The sequence below is a fragment of the Oncorhynchus mykiss genome, chromosome 13 (assembly GCF_013265735.2).
Source record: "Oncorhynchus mykiss isolate Arlee chromosome 13, USDA_OmykA_1.1, whole genome shotgun sequence".
Classification (NCBI taxonomy): Eukaryota; Metazoa; Chordata; class Actinopteri; order Salmoniformes; family Salmonidae; genus Oncorhynchus; species Oncorhynchus mykiss.
The window spans coordinates 15294284-15313597 of NC_048577.1; the positions used below are offsets into that span (position 1 = coordinate 15294284).

Here is a 19314-nt window from a genome sequence, read left to right on the forward strand (position 1 = left end):
CGTTGGGGAAATTGAAATGGCTGGGAAGGGAGTGGATGAGTGAAGGGAGGGCTCTTTTAGGTGCTAGAGTGGAGTGTTGCTAGCCTGGTCCCAGATCTGTTTGTGCTGTCTTTCCAACTCGCACGTGTCAAGGACCATAGGAGTTAGAAAAACTGAGCAAACAGATCTTGGACCAGGCTAGAGTGGAGCAGGCTGATGCTATGGCTAGAGAGCAGCTACCATTTGGCTGTGAATTCATCACGCCATGAGCCTGACAGAGGGAATGATGTAATGGGGCAGAAAAAGAGGGAGAAACAGAGAGAGCTAGAAGCAGGTTTGATGGGAGTTAAAGCCAAATTTAGTCAGATGTACTATATCTTTATAGCACCTGGCTTACCACATAACTCACCACCTCTTTGGCTGTAGAAATAGCATCTAATACATCTTAGAAATAGCATTTATATTTAATGTCATTTCATTTCCTTCAGAAATCACACGGGTAACACTTTACCATCTTTGTGGCTGTAGCTGAAATACGTTGTTGTAATTAAGTTGCTATAACGTTATTATAATGTTTTCATTCTCCTCAGAAATCCCAAAGCGACTCTTCAGAGCGTCAACAAAGTGAACAACGACCCCAGTCAGAGGATTCTGAACCTGACCGTTCTCATCCGTCAAATCAAAACCTATTACCTAGTGAGTTACAGTTATGGATGTTCCCACCATTAAACATTCCTCCCTTTTATACTGTGTGGAACATTTGAGTTTGAAAGATTGGCAAGTCAAACCACATTCATTCTAGGGAAGGGACACGCACACACACACTCACAGTCTCAAGAAATGCATGATGGGAAGGGTTAATACCCTCTAAGTGAGGAGAGCAGCTCTCTGCACATCTGGTCCACGGCCCTGGCCTGATCTGGTCGGCCACCAGGCCACCCACCAGACTGTCAACCAGGCTCTTCTTAAGACGACTGCCCTAAATATCACCACATCCATCATGTAAACATCTGTTCCATCAGTGTGTGTCGTTAGGCAGGCTACAGTAATGCCTGTGCCATCAGTGTGTGTCCTTAGGCAGTCTACAGTAATGCCTGTGCCAGACCTACAAGGCTTTGGAATGACCCATTTGGGGTGGGATCACGACAGAGAGCGAGAGAGTCCCTCTCAGTCACGACTGTCTATCTGTCTAATGCTGCGGTTTGGATGTAAAAACAGAGCAATTATACAGACATAAGATCAGTAGGGATTGGGAAATAGAGAATTAAGGTTTTCTTCCGGTGGGTTAGAATATATAGTACGTTGTGAATGTGTGATAGCCCCGAGACATACTTTATATTGTTATATTTCCAGTATGGAGATCATTTTGAAACCGAATGTATGTAGCTAGTTTGTTTGTATGAAACACAATTATTCTAGTGTGTATTTATTTACAGGGCATGCATTTGTACAAACCCTCATCATACAGCACACACAGTGTGTCATTACAGTACACCATCTAGAAAAATACATGAAGAATGATAGTCTTTTGAAATGATATTGTCGTAGTTTATACGTAAAAGGGTCTGTGGTGTGTTTACCAGCAATCTACTTTCCCAAGGGTTTGATTTGGATTCCGGAGGGAGAGTTCAATCACTTCTAATTCTTGCTCAGCAAAAAAAAAAAAAAAAACAGGAAAGAAACACCAAGAACAATCAAGATATCTAATGAATTCCCCTCAGAATTCCCTATGGGCCCCGGTCAAAAAGGAGTGGATTGAAATTTGGGAGGTATGCTAAGATGGCAAATGAAGACGGCAGCTCTCCTCTCTCTGCAGTAATGTAGGCTACAATGCTTGATCAAGAGATCAAATGGAGTCTGTTTCCCAGACACTATCATTTCAGGACAGATTCAAATTCTGTCATATTTAAACATAATTCTTTTGGGATGGAATTGGCCTAGTTTGTGTTAGTCTTAGATTTGTGCATTTTGTGACAGGAGTTTTAAAGCTATATTATTTTTTGTCATATTCAGCTGCAATGTTGCAGCTGTAATCTCTATGTCAAATTGATCCAAGTCTTATTTTGTGTGTAGTGCACCAATCACTGGTTGAAGAGATGATTTTATCTCAACTCTGCTATAAACCGCAGTCAGAAAAATTGACTTCACTTCATAATCAGATTTTAGCTCGAGGGGGAAATCAAAGTGACCCCAGAGCCCAGTCCCTTGAACATTCCTCACTGGAACTGGGTCGCGGTCACTGGAAAAATTGACTGGTTGGTTGGATGGCAGTGGTTGATTTTACTGCATCACAGCTGCATGGCTCGCCAGACTGGAACTCTCTTACTAGGGACTTTACTAATTGTTTCCTGAACTGAAGAGGGGGCCTGGTTTTCCCAATGGGAAATTAAACACTGCATTACACATTCACACCACATTAGCCTAGCTAGCCACTGTAGCGACCAACAAACAGACATGGGTTCAAATAGTATTTAGTGTCTTTCCAATACTTTCGCTGTGCTCGATTGAGCTTACCCTGGAACCAATGGAATAGTCCCTAAAGTGCAAACCCCTCCCACCTGGCACTCGACGCAGGCTAAATAAAATGTGCTACATATTTGAAAGAAAATACAAAATATTTTATTTGAACTCCGGGTCTGGTCAACAATTCCCCAGACTGGAAAGTGCCTTGGCACCACTGGCATTATAGGCTGAAAGGTTTATGTATAAAGAACCACCAAAGAAACTGGCCATTTCTTACAGCCATTCTGGTCCCTCTCCGTCTGTTGGCACCAAGTCGACATATTTAAATGCCTGACTATACAATCCCAACCCTACTCATTCAGATAGCATTGGCCAGATCCCAACAGTGTTTTTTTTGTCCTCCTGTCTCACTCTTTCGTTGTCCTTTTCTGTACCCATACTCCCTCTTTCATCCCCCCTTTTCTCTCTTTCCTAGGAGACTCTGAGGCAGCTGATCATGATGCCCTTACCCAGCGTGTTGGTGCTTGGCAGGACTCCTCACTGTGGTGTGTTTACCCACCATGCCCACACCGTCTTACATTCTGTTGAGAAACCCAAAGAGATAACAGTACACCCTTTGAATTCTACCGGTGGCCGTTGAATTCTATAACTACAGTAGTACTATAGTTCCACAGATGTAGCATCTTGATTTAATCACCCTGTTGTTGCCGGAAATGTCAAACTTTTATTGTATTCAATGTTTAAAAAGGCTTTTAAAGTTGGTCATATCCACTTAAAATGTCCGACTTGATTTGCCCCAACATTTTTATCAACCCCTACAAAAATGTTCATAAATTATAATCCACACAATAATTCACATTTCCTGTTGCTGCAGGATTCTTTTCCTTCTATGAGTAAGTGGTCAAATGACGAACGTACCTGTAGACTTGGTTTGCCAGTCACACACGTCTGTTGAGAGACTAGAAATACCAACTGTATCTGTGCTGCATAGTTAAGTACAGTTTGTAAGATGATTGACACCATCTTAGCGTTTGCAGTATCATCCTTCCATTTGTTGTCCATGACATACCATGACATAATATAATTATTCAAATGAGTAAACTGAACTCAAACCAGACCAGTTAATTTGCAATGCTGCCCTATAAATTGACCTCAAAACTCTTATAAGACAGACTTTGAGGGCCTTCGCTGTCTGTATCTTCAGCAGATGTGTAATTCAATAGCACACCATCAGTCTGATAGATGTGCTAGCCTTGGTGACAGGCTCTGGCCTGATGAGTGACCCAAATTCACACAGCAGCCTGCATCAAGTTAGACTACATCTGAATCTCCTTTAATCTGAATTTAATGTAAGGGTTGTATTTTGGGGGTTTTCTCCTCAGAGCAAAGTTTGGAGGAAATGAAGAAATTACTTCTTCTCTTATTGGGATGTGCTGTCCAGGTAGGAGGAGTTGGAGGGGTGTGTGTAGTTGTGTGTCACTGTGTGTGTAGTTGTGTGTGTTTGCTTGCTTTTATTTGTCTGAAATTCAAATGGAAAGATGTTGTTTTAGCTGGCTCATAATTGAGGATTTGAGGGGGACCCCTGTTTCACCTCACCAACAGGATGTCCGTCCCCCAGGCTAGGCTACACACACTCATTAAGACTCTAATCTACTATACCCACTGTGTGTTTTCAGTGTGAGAAGAAAGAGGAGTACGTCGAACGCATCCAGACCCTCGACTTTGACACGAAAGCAGCAATAGCCGCTCATATCCAAGAGGTAGAGTATCTCGTTCCACGTTGCGCTTGTCCCTGGTCTGTGCGTGACAATGACAGCAGTAGAGTCGGCAAGACAGATCTGGGACTCAGGCTAGCTTGTTCCACATTCAGTAACATGCATGTTTCTCTTATGTGGAAGTATTAGTCATCGAGGCCATGATAAGGGCAGGCTAGCCATTTGCAAACTGTTTATAACAACATGCACCAAACTGTGTTGTGATTTAAATAATGATCCTTTTAAAAAAAGCATTACAAACATTCATTTTACAATAATCCATTAAAGGTCCTATATAACCACCAGGCTTTTAGTAATTAACAACAACATAATAAACCCATTTGGCATGTGTAAATACATTTTACATGTGGGTGGTCCCGGGAATCGAACTCAATACCCTGGCATCACAAGCACCACATACCAATTGAGCTACAAAGGACTACATGGTTAGCTTTTATATCACATTTATCCCACATGTATTTATTTAGGAGCACATTGTATTTAGTTCATATTAGAAATTACGTTATTATTTCCCCCAAGTAATAGAAGTTCACATGGAATTTAAGGTCATAGGTCATTTTGTAATTTTTATTAGGATCCCCATTAGCTAACCCCGTAACGCTAGCTAATCTTCCTGGGGTCCAACACCAATTAACAAGACATTACAAACAATCACAATCAAGTCTTCACAAACATTCAACAAGTAGACAATACAGACAATTCAAATACCTGACAGGAAACACATTTAACATTCAGTTGATGCTTTCTATTTCCTGTCCAGTCATATGGTCTATCACATTAGATGTTATTTTATTTTATTCTTGAAGGTGGATTTACTTTTTGCCTGAGAAATATGGATTGGTAAAGAGTTCCATTCAGCTATGGCTCTATATAAAACTGTAGAGTTAAGGCGATTTGTCCTTGGGTTAGGTTGTTTTAGCTGCCCTGAATTTGCCTGTCTGGTTTGGTGGTTATGCGTGTTGTTAGTATGTAATAACTGGACTGAAAAATGCAGTGTGTTTTTAAAAAATAGAACATTCCTAAAGAAAATCAGAAGACTGGATAGTAATTTGTTTTGAACGTGAAGCCATGAGAGATTCTGATGCATTTGGATAATATTCATACGGTTAGATCAATGAAGAGAATCTGGCTGCCCTGTTAGGAGCCATTTGGATAATTTTTAGATCTTTCTTTGCTGCAGATGACCATATAACTGGACAGTACTCTAAGTGTGATAGGACCAGGGATTGACCATGTAACTGGACAGTATTCTAAGTGTGATAGGACCAGGGATTGACCATGTAACTGGACAGTACTCTAAGTGTGATAGGACCAGGGATTGACCATATAACCAGACAGTACTCTAAGTGTGATAGGATCAGGGATTGACCATATAACCAGACAGTACTCTAAGTGTGATAGGACCAGGGATTGACCATATAACTGGACAGTACTCTAAGTGTGATAGGATCAGGGATTGACCATATAACTGGACAGTAAGTGTGATAGGGGACCAGGGATTGACCATATAACTGGACAGTAAGTGTGATAGGGGACCAGGGATTGACCATAAAACTGGACAGTACTCTACGTGTGATAGGATCAGGGATTGAATCACATGATTCAGTGTGCTAGATGTTACATACTCTGAACAGGTCACGAGCAATGCAAACTAAATGAAAAGGCTTTCGGATTCCCCAGGAACGAATACCAAAGGAACGTTCTAGCACGTGTTGTCTTGTCTGCGTGACAACAATACACAGTGTTCTGTCACTGTTACACAGCACGATCATCAAGCGCTTATTGGGTACAGTGTGCAATGAAAAATGAAAAACTGTCATTGCATTGCCAGTCTTCCATTGTAGCCAATCTAGTCACAGAGGCACTCCTACTTGGTTGCCAATAACATGGTCCAAACATTGTCATTTGAAACACATGTGCTGGGTGTTTCGCAACATTAGAGGATGTGTCTAATAACACACATAGATGCTGCTAAAAGACCTGCACAATATTTCACTATACTTGACTACACACACTAACATGTTTTTAGGGTAATTTATTATGGAGTGGTACCTATGTACAGTATCATTCCACATACTGCTTTGAGGTACATATATAGGGAGAACGGAGTGAATGGAATGGCGTCAAACCATGTGTTTGATTTATTTGATCAAATTCCACTCGTTCTGCTGCAGCCTTTACCACGAGCCCGTCCTCACCAACCTACGGTGCTGTAAATCATTGTGACCGCAACTCTCTGTTCCTCCCTGTGATTGGTCAGGTTACCCACAGTCAGGACAGTGTACTGGACCTCCACTGGCTGGAGGCCAGCGAGCTCTGTGCTGAGGACCTGGAGACCCTGTTCAGGCGCCTGGTGGACCAGAGAGACACACAGCTGGAGGTAGGGGGTTATAAATGGGTTATGGAGGGGTTATGAAGGGTTATGAATGTGTTATGTTATCCTTATGTAGGCCTGGTGGGCCAGAGAGACACACAGCTGGAGGTAGGGGGTTATAAATGGGTTATGGAGGGGTTATGAAGGGTTATGAATGTGTTATGTTATCCTTATGTAGGCCTGGTGGGCCAGAGAGACACACAGCTGGAGGTAGGGGGTTATAAATGGGTTATGGAGGGGTTATGAAGGGTTATGAATGTGTTATGTTATCCTTATGTAGGCCGGGTGGGCCAGAGAGACACACAGCTGGAGGAAGGGGCCACTGTTGACACACTGCACAGTGTTTATAGGTTTGACCTTGCTGAGTCATACAAGATATTGCTGTGCCATAAAATTCTGTAATTTGACGATAATGTATTTCAATGGAATATCTTTGAGCATTGTCTTACTAGGCTTTTATAGCAGTAGTTACTGATTGACTTTTTATATTGATCTGTGATGAAATGGAGGAACTTGAAATGGAGGAACTTGAAAGGGAGGAAGTTGCACTTGAAATGACAGGTGAAGGAGTGTCATTTCCTGTCCTATTTTAATCTTTCCTCCCTCTGTTCTTTTCTCCTCCCCACCCCAGACTATTTTAGAGCTAATGCAGGAGAGAGAGTCCACCCCGTCACCTTCTCCGCCCAGCGCCCAGTCCCCCAGTGACTGTCCCAGCATGCAACAGCAGGCGGCCTCCCACCAGCACCTGTCTGTGGAGCTGGCCGACTCCAAGGCCAAGGTCAGACGGCTGCGCCAGGAGCTGTGAGTAGTCAGATAAGGACACTCCCAGTCCCAACCCTCCCACTCAGTGGTCATAAAGTAACCTGGGCATGACAATGACAGCAATGGGGTTGGCAAGACGACATAAACAGATCTTGAATGCAGGCTAAGCATAAATGTATTTGAAAGGCACAATCTGTCATTTCAACAGTAATGCAGTACTGCTTCAGGACTTTCTGAGTCATCTTCCACCCAACTGCTCATTGTGTTTAGAGGATACATATGTCATTTCCCTAACCCAGCGTTAGAGGATATACTGTATGTAAGCCTTCTTTAAATACCTCAAAAGCACCCTAGGGCACCTTAATTCCTTGTTTTATATTCTGTACATTTGAAATAGCATGAATAAGACCAACTCGTTTTTTAAGAATTAATTGAAAGCAAATTCTGTAAGTGCTTTTTTTTTTTCTCAGGTTGTCTCCACATATGTTTGGAGGTTAAACAGTTGAGCTGGGAGACAAGGCAAACGGTCGAGAGAGAGAGAGAGAGAAAGAGAGAGAGAGAGAGAGTCTTCCTGAACGGATACAGGAGAAGGTGTCTGGGGATAGTTTGGCCCAGATTCTCTCCCTGGCCTGCCTTGGCATGAACCTCCAGGGCCTTGCATCGCCATTGTCCCACATTCGCCCTCTGCCACCCCCCAGACCTGATTCAGCCCTCCATCTCTCCTCCTCTTCTCTCTTTTATCGCTTTCATTGTCTAACTGGGATATGCTGACTCAAGCCCCCAGACTGACAGCAGTATCCTCATAATGCAACCCAACACTATCTGTTCTGTCCCTAGAAATGCTTTAGGTTGTAGTGCACACTTGATGTCAACAAAGTGATAGGTTTGTGAGAAAACATGTACAAGAGAAGCTTTTCTCCTAGGGTTCTAAAAAATAGTAATGGATGGGATGCCGTAGTACTGGCCAGTATGTTGCTACTTCCCAGAGAAACTGGGGGTGGAGGAAGTGATGGTCTGCGTGCTGCAGTGTGTGGTGGAATGTGGCCAAGCAAGCAGGAGCCAGGCATCCCATATCTGCACTCTTTAAAAAAAAGGGTCCCAAAAGGGTTCTACAGGGAACCAAAAGGGGTTCTTCAAATGGTTCTCTTATATAATATTAAATTGAACATGTTAAATGTCTTCTCCAAGAGCTGTATATAATGGCTGTATGACTTGACCTACTGTATCTGTCTGAGTGGATGGGGGGTAGAAGTCGGGACTGTGCGTGTGGCGTGCATGCGTTTGTGCGGCATCATTAAGAAAAGCTCTGCATACTTACACCATCCCTCTCCATCTCTTTCCCTCCCTCCCTCCCTCCCTCCCTCCCTCCCTCCCTCCCTCCCTCCCTCCCTCCCTCCCTCCCGCTCAGAGAGGAGAAGAGTGAGCAGGTACTGGACTGTAGACAGGAGCTGGAGAACATGGAGGCTGAGTTCAACAGGATTCAACAGGAGGTAGAGAGAAGTGACGCACGCACACACACACACACAGACACACACACACAGACACACACACACATACACGCACACAGACACACACACAGACACACACACATGGACCTCCTCTCTAACCCTCAGTAACATGACACACAGTATCCTTACTGCTATCAGAGATTATTCAGATGAATGTACACTGTGCTTTAGTGTAGATAAAGCCTTAGTGTTTAGCTAGTGACAGTTTTCTACAACAGTACGAAAGCTGCAGCTTGATCTCCTGAGTTCCTAAATCTGTTTTCCTGAAAGGAGAAAGAGAGATTTCCTATTTATTTCCATGCCTAAAACATGGTTCTACATCAACTGGGTTACATGGTCAGGGAAACCTCTCATACATTCAGTGAAATTCAAAGACTTTAATCTTCAAAAGATAAACACAGTGTAGATAGTTTTGTTTAAACTGTAGATTTATTATAAGACAGGAGCTACTTCCCAGCATTTTCCTCTCCCCACTTGAGAGAACTTTTGCTGTATATTTACCTCACGACGGTGTCCCATGTATGCTAAAACCCTTTCCCGTGTCGGTGTCCGTATATTTACCTCACGACGGTGTCCCATGTATGTTAAAACCCTTTCCCGTGTCGGTGTCCGTATATTTACCTCACGACGGTGTCCCATGTATGCTAAAACCCTTTCCCGTGTCGGTGTCCGTATATTTACCTCATGACGGTGTCCCATGTATGTTAAAACCCTTTCCCGTGTCGGTGTCCGTATATTTACCTCACGACGGTGTCCCATGTATGCTAAAACCCTTTCCCGTGTCGGTGTCTGTATATTTACCTCACGACGGTGTCCCATGTATGTTAAAACCCTTTCCCGTGTCGGTGTCCGTATATTTACCTCACGACGGTGTCCCATGTATGCTAAAACCCTTTCCCGTGTCGGTGTCCGTATATTTACCTCACGACGGTGTCCCATGTATGTTAAAACCCTTTCCCGTGTCGGTGTCCGTATCAGAACTCTGTGTTGCTAGCGGAGGCCCGGTCAGCCCGTACGTACCGTGACGAGCTGGATGCCCTGAGAGAGAGGGCCACCAGGGCTGACAAGCTGGAGAGCGAGGTGGGACGATACCGCGAGAAGCTACACAACATGGAGTTCTACAAGGCCAAAGTGGAGGTACGGTAGCGTACGGAGAAACACATTCAATACTCAGACTATAGCATGATAAACAGCCACAATGAAAACAAAATGCGGTTTTACCTTCAAATGTGCATTTTGTCCACTGTTAAATTTATATCAGAACGTTTCAGAATGCAAAGCACCACAGCTACTAATATTTCAAATCAATTGTTAAGGTTTTACAAATGACTGTTATCGCACTTTGCAAAAAACTTAGCTAGATCTCAAACAATACTTCACGTATTTCATCATTTACCAATTGACATTAATCTGCTGTTATCATCACCCGACAGGGGTTTCTTTGTTTGTAACAGCCTTGATTTGTGTCTCATCTTGTAGGAGCTGAAGGAGGATAACTCTGTGTTGCTGGAGACCAAGGCTGTACTACAGCAGCAGCTGGAGGGGTGGAGGGCCCGCTCTGATAAACTACACCAGCTAGAGAAACACAGTCTGCTGCTCAACGCCAGGGTCCACGTCATGGAACAGGTAGAAAACATGGAGTATTATGCAGTGGATTACATGTATGTAAACGGTGGTCAATATCAACATTGTGGGGAAACAGGTTAAAGGTTAAGGGAAGGATGGGAAAGGGACTGGTCTTAGTGCAGGGGAGGATGTGTATTGGAAGATACATGCGATGGAACAGGTTGATGGACAAAGAGGATCATACATGCTTGGATTATGTTGGGGACATGTGTGTGCCGTGGTCAAAAGGTCATACGTTCAACGAAGATCAGATCGAGAAATAGGAAGTTGAATATCTTTAGAATAACAACGTCATCTCCCCCTCGTCCTCTCTCTCTCTCTCTCTCTCTCGGCCCTTCCCAGGAGAAGGTGGTGGACAGGAGGCGCATGGAGGAGCTGCAGGAGGAGAACCTGGCCCTGGAGCTGGCCCAGAGAAGGAGCATGGAGGAGTCACAGCACCTGGGATGGGAGCTGGAGCAGCTGTCCAGGAGCCCCGACAACTCACAGGGTAAAGGCTGACAGACTCTTTCTACCCACTTCCTCTGCCCTGTGGGAGCTGTGGTTCTTATGGGAAGAAAAGTGACATGTGAAATATCATTCTAACGTTATGGGCTATTCTATATGGCACAAAAAGGATAACTTCAAATAGATTATTCAGTCAGTCAGTCATTATCTCACCTGTCTGTTCACAGTGGAGGTTATGTAACAGCTAGTTCGTATTCCTGTCATCCTTTCGGTCTGATGGTTGTGTTCAGGTCAGAAGTCTCTGGGTGAGGAGGTGGTTGACGGGACCAGGAGTCGTCTGCTGAGGCTGGAGAGAGAGAACCAAAGCCTGCTCAGGACCATAGAGGAACTGAGAGCTGCTGACCTCAGCCTGGGACCGCAGCACAACCATAACCATGAGCACACGTGGAGGGACGGCCAGCGACCCACAAACACGGTAACTAGCCAGGCACCACGACCCAAACATGAACACAATAGCCACACACAGCTGCTCAGGCAGCACACGTACAACCATCAACCCACACATTCGGATTCCGGCGACTCTATTGAACTATTGCAGTGAACGGTGCTATTTCCATGTGAAAATGTTGGTCGTGTTTCCTTGTTTATTAGGCTGAGGTGGTTAGAGAGTACCTTGGCAGTTTAGACAACACCTCCTGGGAGCAGTCTGAATTGGTCATCAAAGAGGATTGTGACATTGACATAGACACATCACATCACAGGGACCCAAAATGCAACGGAGTGTCGGATGACCTAGAGGGAGAGATTGACCGACTGGAGAGAGAGAGCGAGACCCTCAAGGAGAAGATGGATCTTCAGAAGCAAGAGAAAGGCCAACTCGAAGACGGAGAGTCTTGCGATCTGAGTGACCCCATGGCTGACCTGGAAGCAGAAGCTAAAGACAACACCCGCAATCTCCTTCAACCAGGCGCTTCAGTGTCTCTGACTCGTGATACCTCACCCTGCTCTAAGAACAAGAGTCCACGTCGGGAGAACAGAAGCACGGGGCTGCAGACGAGGGCTTCCTCTTCATCCACAAAGCACACAGAGCGTCTGGAGGCGAAGTGTAGAGCCCTGGACACAGAGAACCAGCGGCTTCAGGCTGCCCTGGACAACACAGGTTGGTCTTCTGGGAGAATGTTGTGGTACTGCTGTCTCTTTGTAGCGTTTGGCTCTGTTGCGTTAGATACAGGGGCATTGAATGGGCAATGTGATGCTCTTTATTTGTTCAGGGATCCATTTGCTTGTTGATTTTTGTGCTCTGTATGCCAGCTAACCTAATAATTGATGATTGGTGATGAATTATTTTTATTTTTTTATCCACCTACCCACGCGCATGCCCATCCATCCATCCATCCATCCAACCACCTATCCATCCACCCCACCTCCACACCCTTCCATCCATACATCCACTCACCTCCAGGCCGGAAGCTCCATCGGCTGGAGGCCGAGGTCCACGAGCTGGAGGCTGAGAACCAGAACCTGCAGGCTGGGCTGGAGGAGCTGAGGATCTCCTCGCGGCGCATGGAGCAGCTAGGTCAGGAGAAGCAGACCCTGGAGCAGGAGGCTTCTTGCCTGGAGAGAGACAAGAGGAGGCTGGAGAAGGAGAACCGCAGGCTGAGGCAACAGGCAGAGATCCAGGACTCTACCCTGGACGGGAGCAACCTGAGGGTGGCTAGTCTGGAGAGAGAGAACAGGTATGATGCTAATGGTCACCATGGTATGATCGGGGTGCTAGCAACGTCAGGGTTGTGGGTTTGATTCTCGCTAGGATCACATGTACAGTTGAAACTGGAAGTTTACATACACCAACTACTTTTAAACTCAGTTTTTCACAATTCCTGCCATTTAATCCGAGTAAAAATTCCCTGTCTTAGGTCAGTTAGGATCATCACTTTATTTTAGGAATGTTAAATGTCAGAATAATAGTTGAAAGAATGATTTATTTCAGCTTTTATTTATTTCATCACATTCCCAGTGGGTCAGAAGTTTGCATACACTCAATTAGTATTTGGTAGCATTGCCTTTAAATTGTTTAACTTGGGTCAAATGTTTCAGGTAGCCTTCCACAAGCTTCCCACAATAAGTTGGGTGAATTTTGGCCCATGCCTCCTGACAGAGCTGGTATGACTGAGTCAGGTTTGTAGGCCTCCTTGCTCGCACACACTTTTTCAGTTCTGCCCACAAATTTTCTATAGGATTGAGGTCAGGGCTTTGTGATGGCCACTCCAATACCTTGACTTTGTTGTACTAAGCCATTTTGCCACAACTTTGGAAGTATGCTTGGGGTCATTGTTCATTTGGAAGACCCATTTGCAACAAAGCTATAACTGACTGATGTCTTCAATATATCTACAGAATTTTCCTTCCTCATGATTCCATCTATTTTGTGAAGTGCACCAGTCCCTCCTGCAACAAAGCACCCCCACAACAAGTTGATGCTGCCACCCCCGTGCTTCACGGTTGGGATGGTGTTCTTCGGCTTGCAAGCCTCCCGCTTTTTCCTCCAAACGTAACGATGGTCATTATAGCCAAACAGTTCCATTTTTGTTTCATCAGACTAGAGGACATTTCTCCAAAAAGTACGATCTTTGTCCACATGTGCAGTTGCAAACCGTAGTCTGGCTTTTTTATGGTGGTTTTAGAGCAGTGGCTTCTTCCCTGCTGAGCGGCCTTTCAGGTTACGTCGATATAGGACTTGTTTTACTGTGGATATAGATACTTTTGTACCGGTTTCCTCCAGCATCTTCACAAGGTCCTTTGCTGTTGTTCTGGGATTTATTTGCACTTTTCGCACCAAAGTACATTAATCTCTAGGAGACAGAACGCATCTCCTTCCTGAGCGGTATGGCGGCTGCGTGGTCCCATGGTGTTTATACTTGCGTACTATTGTTTGTACAGATGAACGTGGTACCTTCAGGCGTTTGGAAATTGCTCCCAAGGATGAACCAGATTTGTGCAGGTCTACAATTTTTTTTCTGAGGTCTTGGCTGATTTCTTTAGATTTTCCCATGATGTCAAGCAAAGAGGCACTGAGTTTGTAGGTAGGCCTTGGAATACATCCACAGGTACACCTCCAATTGACCCAGATGATGACAAATAGCCTATCAGAAGCTTCTAAAGCCATGACATCATTTTCTGGAATTTTCCAAGCTGTTTAAAGGCACAGTCAACTTAGTGTATGTAAACCTCTGACCCACTGGAATTGTGATACAGTGAATTATAAGTGAAATAATCTGTTTGTAAACCATTTTTGGAAAAATTACTTTTGTCATGCTCAAAGTAGATGTCCTAACAGACTTGCCAAAACAAGAGTTTGTTAACAGGACATTTGTGGTGTGGTTGAAAAACAAGTTTTAATGAATATAACCTAAGTGTATGTAAACTTCCGACTTCAACTGTATAAAAAAGTATGCACTCGTATACAAATGTATCTAATATACAATATAATATACACAAATGTGTGCCCTGACTGTACTGTAAGTCGCTTTGGATTAAAGCATCTGATAAATGGTTTATATTTCTATGAAATTATAACAGGGGGATGGGGAAGGAGGTGGAGAGGCTGAAGGAGGTGGAGGAGAGGGTCAAGGGGCTGGAGAGGGATAACAGAGAGCTGGCCAAGCAGGGAGCGATCAACCAGAGGGCCCTGGTCACCCTGAGAGAGGTGAAGCCACTCAGATCAGCATTAGCTTCTTATGTGTGATGCTCATGTATTTCAGTGTGCCTGACATGACAGATTTGTACGTTTCCTTATGGAAAGATCAAGTTAAGCGAGCTTGGAGTCGTGGAGGTTTAGATCACATGTCATGAATATATATATATCAATTGTGTTTGATTTAACAGCTCTCTGATAAAGAGGTCATTGATAAATAAGTAAATGGTCACAAGAGCTTTACATGGCAGCAAGAGGAGTCACTGAACTGAAATATGTGATGATACAAAAAGCGGATATGTCTGACCGTCGTTCCTCTGTAGGAGTTGGTGAGTGACAAGCTGAAGACCCAGCAGAGGGAGAATGAGCTGGAGAGGCTGGCCCACGAGCTGGAGATGAGAGTCCTCAACCAGGACACATCACCACAGAGTGACGAGGAAACTCCAGACAACAGGTAAAACACTGGACACAGCGAGGTTCATGCAACTGATTTAGTCTACCCCCCACAAACCAGGGTTAGGTGATAGTTACACAAATCTTCAATTAAGTTTGAATGGCTGTGTTATACATATGACAATAGATTGGTGAGTTATTTCTCAAGGAAATCAATTACAATCAGTGACAAAATACAGAAAAATATGTCTACTTTTCCCTCCCCCACGTGTTGTTCTAAATCCCCATTTATTTTATTTCCCTCTCCCCAGTAGATTCAAGATGTTGGAGTCTGAGCTGGAGTCGTCTCTGAAGAGGTCCCTGCAGATCAAAGAAGACAAGATGGCTGCCGTTGAGGCTCGTCTGCAGGAGTCCTCCACCCTCAACCAGCAGCTACGTCAAGAGCTCAAGACTGTGAGTCTGGCCTAAAGTTCCTCGGTTTCAAAGGGAAACTATACCTTGTCTACATTCATTCACTTTTAAATTGGAATTCTTTGTCAAAGCATATTGAAGTCCGAAGTTGAAAAATGGCCTCGCTCAGTAGCAATATCTGACCTTTGATCTTGACCCCCTACAGGTACGTCTGAACTACGAAGCCCTGCTGCAGAGGGAGGAGGAGGAGCATGCGGCCCGTAGCCCCACCCCTCAGAGGGAGAGTGACAGGGCGGTAAGCGAATGGCAGTGGGAGAGCCAGGAGGCCACCAGGGAGCTGCTGAGGGTCAAGGACCGCCTCATCGAGGTGGAGAGGAACGTGAGTGGAGAACTTTGTGTCATCATGTTGTGACTAAGCACTAAATTTGATGCTCTTATTTCAATTTGTATATTTTCTGACATGCATCTGCCTTGTTTAAAGGCCTCCCAATAATGATTATGGGATGATAGAAATCAAACCTACTTTACATTTTAGTCATTTAGCAGACGCTTCATTATTTCATTACATTACATTGTCACGTTAATACAAATGCTATCCATCTCAACTAGAGGTCGACCGACTAATCGGAATGGCCGATTAATTAGGGCCGATATCAAGTTTTCATAACAGCCGGAAATCTATTTTTTTTAATATATTTTTTTACACCTTTATTTAATCTTTATTTAACTAGGCAAGTCAGTTAAGAACACATTCTTATTTTCAATGACGGCCTAGGAACGGTGTGTTAACTGCCTCGTTCAGATTTTCACATTGTCAGCTCGGGGATCCAATCTTGCAACCTTACCGTTAACCTATCCAACGCATAACGACCTGCCTCTCTCTCGTTGCACTCCACAAGGAGACTGCCTGTTACGCGAATGCAGCAATCCAAGGTAAGTTGCTAGCTAGCATTAAACTTATCTTATAAAAAACAATCAATCAATCATAATCACTAGTTAACTACACATGGTTGATGATATTACTAGATATTATCTAGCGTGTCCTGCGTTGCATATAATCTGACTGAGCATACAAGTATCTAAGTATCTGACTGAGCGGTGGTAGGCAGAAGCAGGCGCGTAAACATTCATTCAAACAGCACTTTGTTGCGTTTTGCCAGCAGCTCTTCGTTGTGCGTCAAGCATTGAAATGACTATCTAGTTAGTGCGCGCTAATAGTGTTTCAAACTTCACTCGCTCTGAGCCTTGCAGTGGTTGTTTCCTTTGCTCTGCATGGGTAACGCTGATTTGAGGGTGGGTGTTGTCGTTGGTTCGAGCCCAGGGAGGAGCGAGGAGAGGGACGGAAGCTAAACTGTTACACTGGCAATACTAAAGTGCCAATACTAAAGTGCAGGTCGTTCTGCCCCTGAACAAGCAGTTAACCCACTGTTCCTAGGCCGTCATTGAAAATAAGAATTTGTTCTTAACTGACTTGCCTAGTAAAATAAAGGTAAAACATTTTTTTTTTAAATAAAAAAAAATAAGAACGTCCAATAGTCAAAGGTTAATGAAATACAAATGGTATAGAGGGAAATAGTCCTATAATTCCTATAATAACTACAACCTAAAATTTCTTACCTGGGAATATTGAAGACTCATGTTAAAAGGAACCACCAGCTTTCATATGTTGTCATGTTCTGAGCAAGGAACTTAAACGTTAGCTTTCTTACATAGCACATATTGCACTTTTACTTTCTTCTCCAACATTTGTTTTTGCATTATTTAAACCAAATTAAAAATGTTTCATTATTTATTTGAGGTTAAATTGATTTTTATTGATGTATTATATTAAGTTGAAGTAAGTGTTCATTCAGTATTGTTGTAATTGTCATTATTACAAATAAATAAATAAAAATCTGCCGATTAATCGGTATCGGCTTTTTTGGTCCTCCAATAATCGGTATCGGTATCGGCGTTGAAAAATCATAATCGGTCGACCTCTAATCTCAACCATACTGTTACTATGGATCAACACCAGCTTCACATTTTTTCTATGTATTATTGACTTGTCCCTCTTTTCCCCCCCTGCTGCAGAATGCCACACTGCAGGCAGAGCGTCAGGCACTGCAGGCCCAGCTCAGACAGCTGGAGACCCAGTCAGACGGCCTGCAGGCTCAGATCCTGGCCCTGCAGAGACAGACCGCTTCCCTGCAGGAGAACAACACGGCTCTCCAGACACACAACGCTAACCTGCAGGTTAGAGGAGCAACATTCCTGATATACTAATATACTCCTAGTATACTGATAAGATACTCAAAATACAGAAATACCCACACACTGATTTAATGCTTCCAAAATATGAACTTTTATTTTGAAATTAGTACTTTTATTTTGAAGTTAAATCTGTATGCAGATATCCATTCTGCATTGGATTTATCTTGTTTTTATACCTAGGACAGACCCCACTCAAGTTGCCTCCTATAATGCCATTCTAGTAGAACCTGATACTGTAAGGCTGGTGTTTACTTGAAGCAGTTTGAATGCAACTTTAGTTGATTTGTTAAATGTGAACTATAGAGTCCTTTCATACATGGTATGAGTAGTAGTTCATCTTATACAGTATAAACTCATACCTTTAAATTACAACCTTTTCATGCATAATAATCATCTCCACGCCTATCCATCCACAGGTGGAGAAGTCCACTCTGAACTCCCAGAGTGCATCACTCCTGGCCCAGAACGCTCAGCTCCAATGCCAACAATCCAGCACCGAGGGTGATAAGGAGGTGGCCATGCGTGAGCGAGAGGAGCTGCGCGGCATGCACGACCAGCTCCTGAGGGACCACGAGAGGCTGGCGGCGCTGCACGAGAGACAAGCCATGGACTACGAGGCCCTGATGGGAAAACAGGGCTGTCTGAAGAACGCCCACCGCACTTTGGAGCTGGAGCATAGAACGCTGGAGGACAGGTAGAGGAAGGGGACCAGAGACCATATATCATTGTTCATGATATACAATTTGAATGCTTGAGTAATGGTTGCTTAAATTCCACCTCTCAACATAAAAGTACATTTTTTTTGTGTAGCTATGTTATGTTCTCGTGCAACAATGAGGATGGATATCTGTTGTGCCACCAAGTCAAATGGATCTTGAAAAATCATGTGGATTTTAGAACTACAGTATATACAGTGCCTTGCGAAAGTATTCGCCCCCCTTGAACTTTGCAACCTTTTGCCACATTTCAGGCTTCAAACATAAAGATATAAAACTGTATTTTTTTGTGAAGAATCAACAACAAGTGGGACACAATCATGAAGTGGAACGACATTTATTGAATATTTCAAACTTTTTTAACAAATCAAAAACTGAAAAATTGGGCGTGCAAAATTATTCAGCCCCCTTAAGTTAATACTTTGTAGCGCCACCTTTTGCTGCGATTACAGCTGTAAGTCGCTTGGGGTATATCTCTATCAGTTTTGCACATCAAGAGACTGAAAATGCTTTCCATTCCTCCTTGCAAAACAGCTCGAGCTCAGTGAGGTTGGATGGAGAGCATTTGTGAACAGCAGTTTTCAGTTCTTTCCACAGATTCTCGATTGGATTCAGGTCTGGACTTTGACTTGGCCATTCTAACACCTGGATATGTTTATTTTTGAACCATTCCATTGTAGATTTTGCTTTATGTTTTGGATCATTGTCTTGTTGGAAGACAAATATCCGCCCCAGTCTCAGGTCTTTTGCAGACTCCATCAGGTTTTCTTCCAGAATGGTCCTGTATTTGGCTCCATCCATCTTCCCATCAATTTTAACCATCTTCCCTGTCCCTGCTGAAGAAAAGCAGGCCCAAACCATGATGCTGCCTCCACCATGTTTGACAGTGGGGATGGTGTGTTCAGCTGTGTTGCTT

At 43.8% G+C, this 19314-nt stretch overlaps 1 protein-coding gene across 2 annotated transcripts in view; it reads left to right on the top strand.

Annotated features, from left to right (window-relative positions):
- LOC110487292 (girdin) overlaps nucleotides 1–19314 on the top strand; it is a 31006-nt gene that overhangs the window by 2794 nt on the left and 8898 nt on the right. For both annotated transcript variants that reach the window (XM_036940399.1, XM_036940400.1), the window contains exons 3-21: nucleotides 570–675; nucleotides 2918–2987; nucleotides 3825–3883; nucleotides 4119–4202; nucleotides 6478–6597; nucleotides 7223–7392; nucleotides 8762–8843; nucleotides 9840–9998; nucleotides 10341–10487; nucleotides 10830–10974; nucleotides 11222–11406; nucleotides 11583–12090; nucleotides 12394–12667; nucleotides 14511–14637; nucleotides 14949–15079; nucleotides 15330–15471; nucleotides 15635–15808; nucleotides 17503–17664; nucleotides 18099–18376. In XM_036940399.1, coding sequence (XP_036796294.1) covers nucleotides 570–675; nucleotides 2918–2987; nucleotides 3825–3883; nucleotides 4119–4202; nucleotides 6478–6597; nucleotides 7223–7392; nucleotides 8762–8843; nucleotides 9840–9998; nucleotides 10341–10487; nucleotides 10830–10974; nucleotides 11222–11406; nucleotides 11583–12090; nucleotides 12394–12667; nucleotides 14511–14637; nucleotides 14949–15079; nucleotides 15330–15471; nucleotides 15635–15808; nucleotides 17503–17664; nucleotides 18099–18376 — 3123 coding nt within the window. The remainder of the gene's footprint in view (nucleotides 1–569; nucleotides 676–2917; nucleotides 2988–3824; nucleotides 3884–4118; nucleotides 4203–6477; nucleotides 6598–7222; nucleotides 7393–8761; nucleotides 8844–9839; nucleotides 9999–10340; nucleotides 10488–10829; nucleotides 10975–11221; nucleotides 11407–11582; nucleotides 12091–12393; nucleotides 12668–14510; nucleotides 14638–14948; nucleotides 15080–15329; nucleotides 15472–15634; nucleotides 15809–17502; nucleotides 17665–18098; nucleotides 18377–19314) is intronic.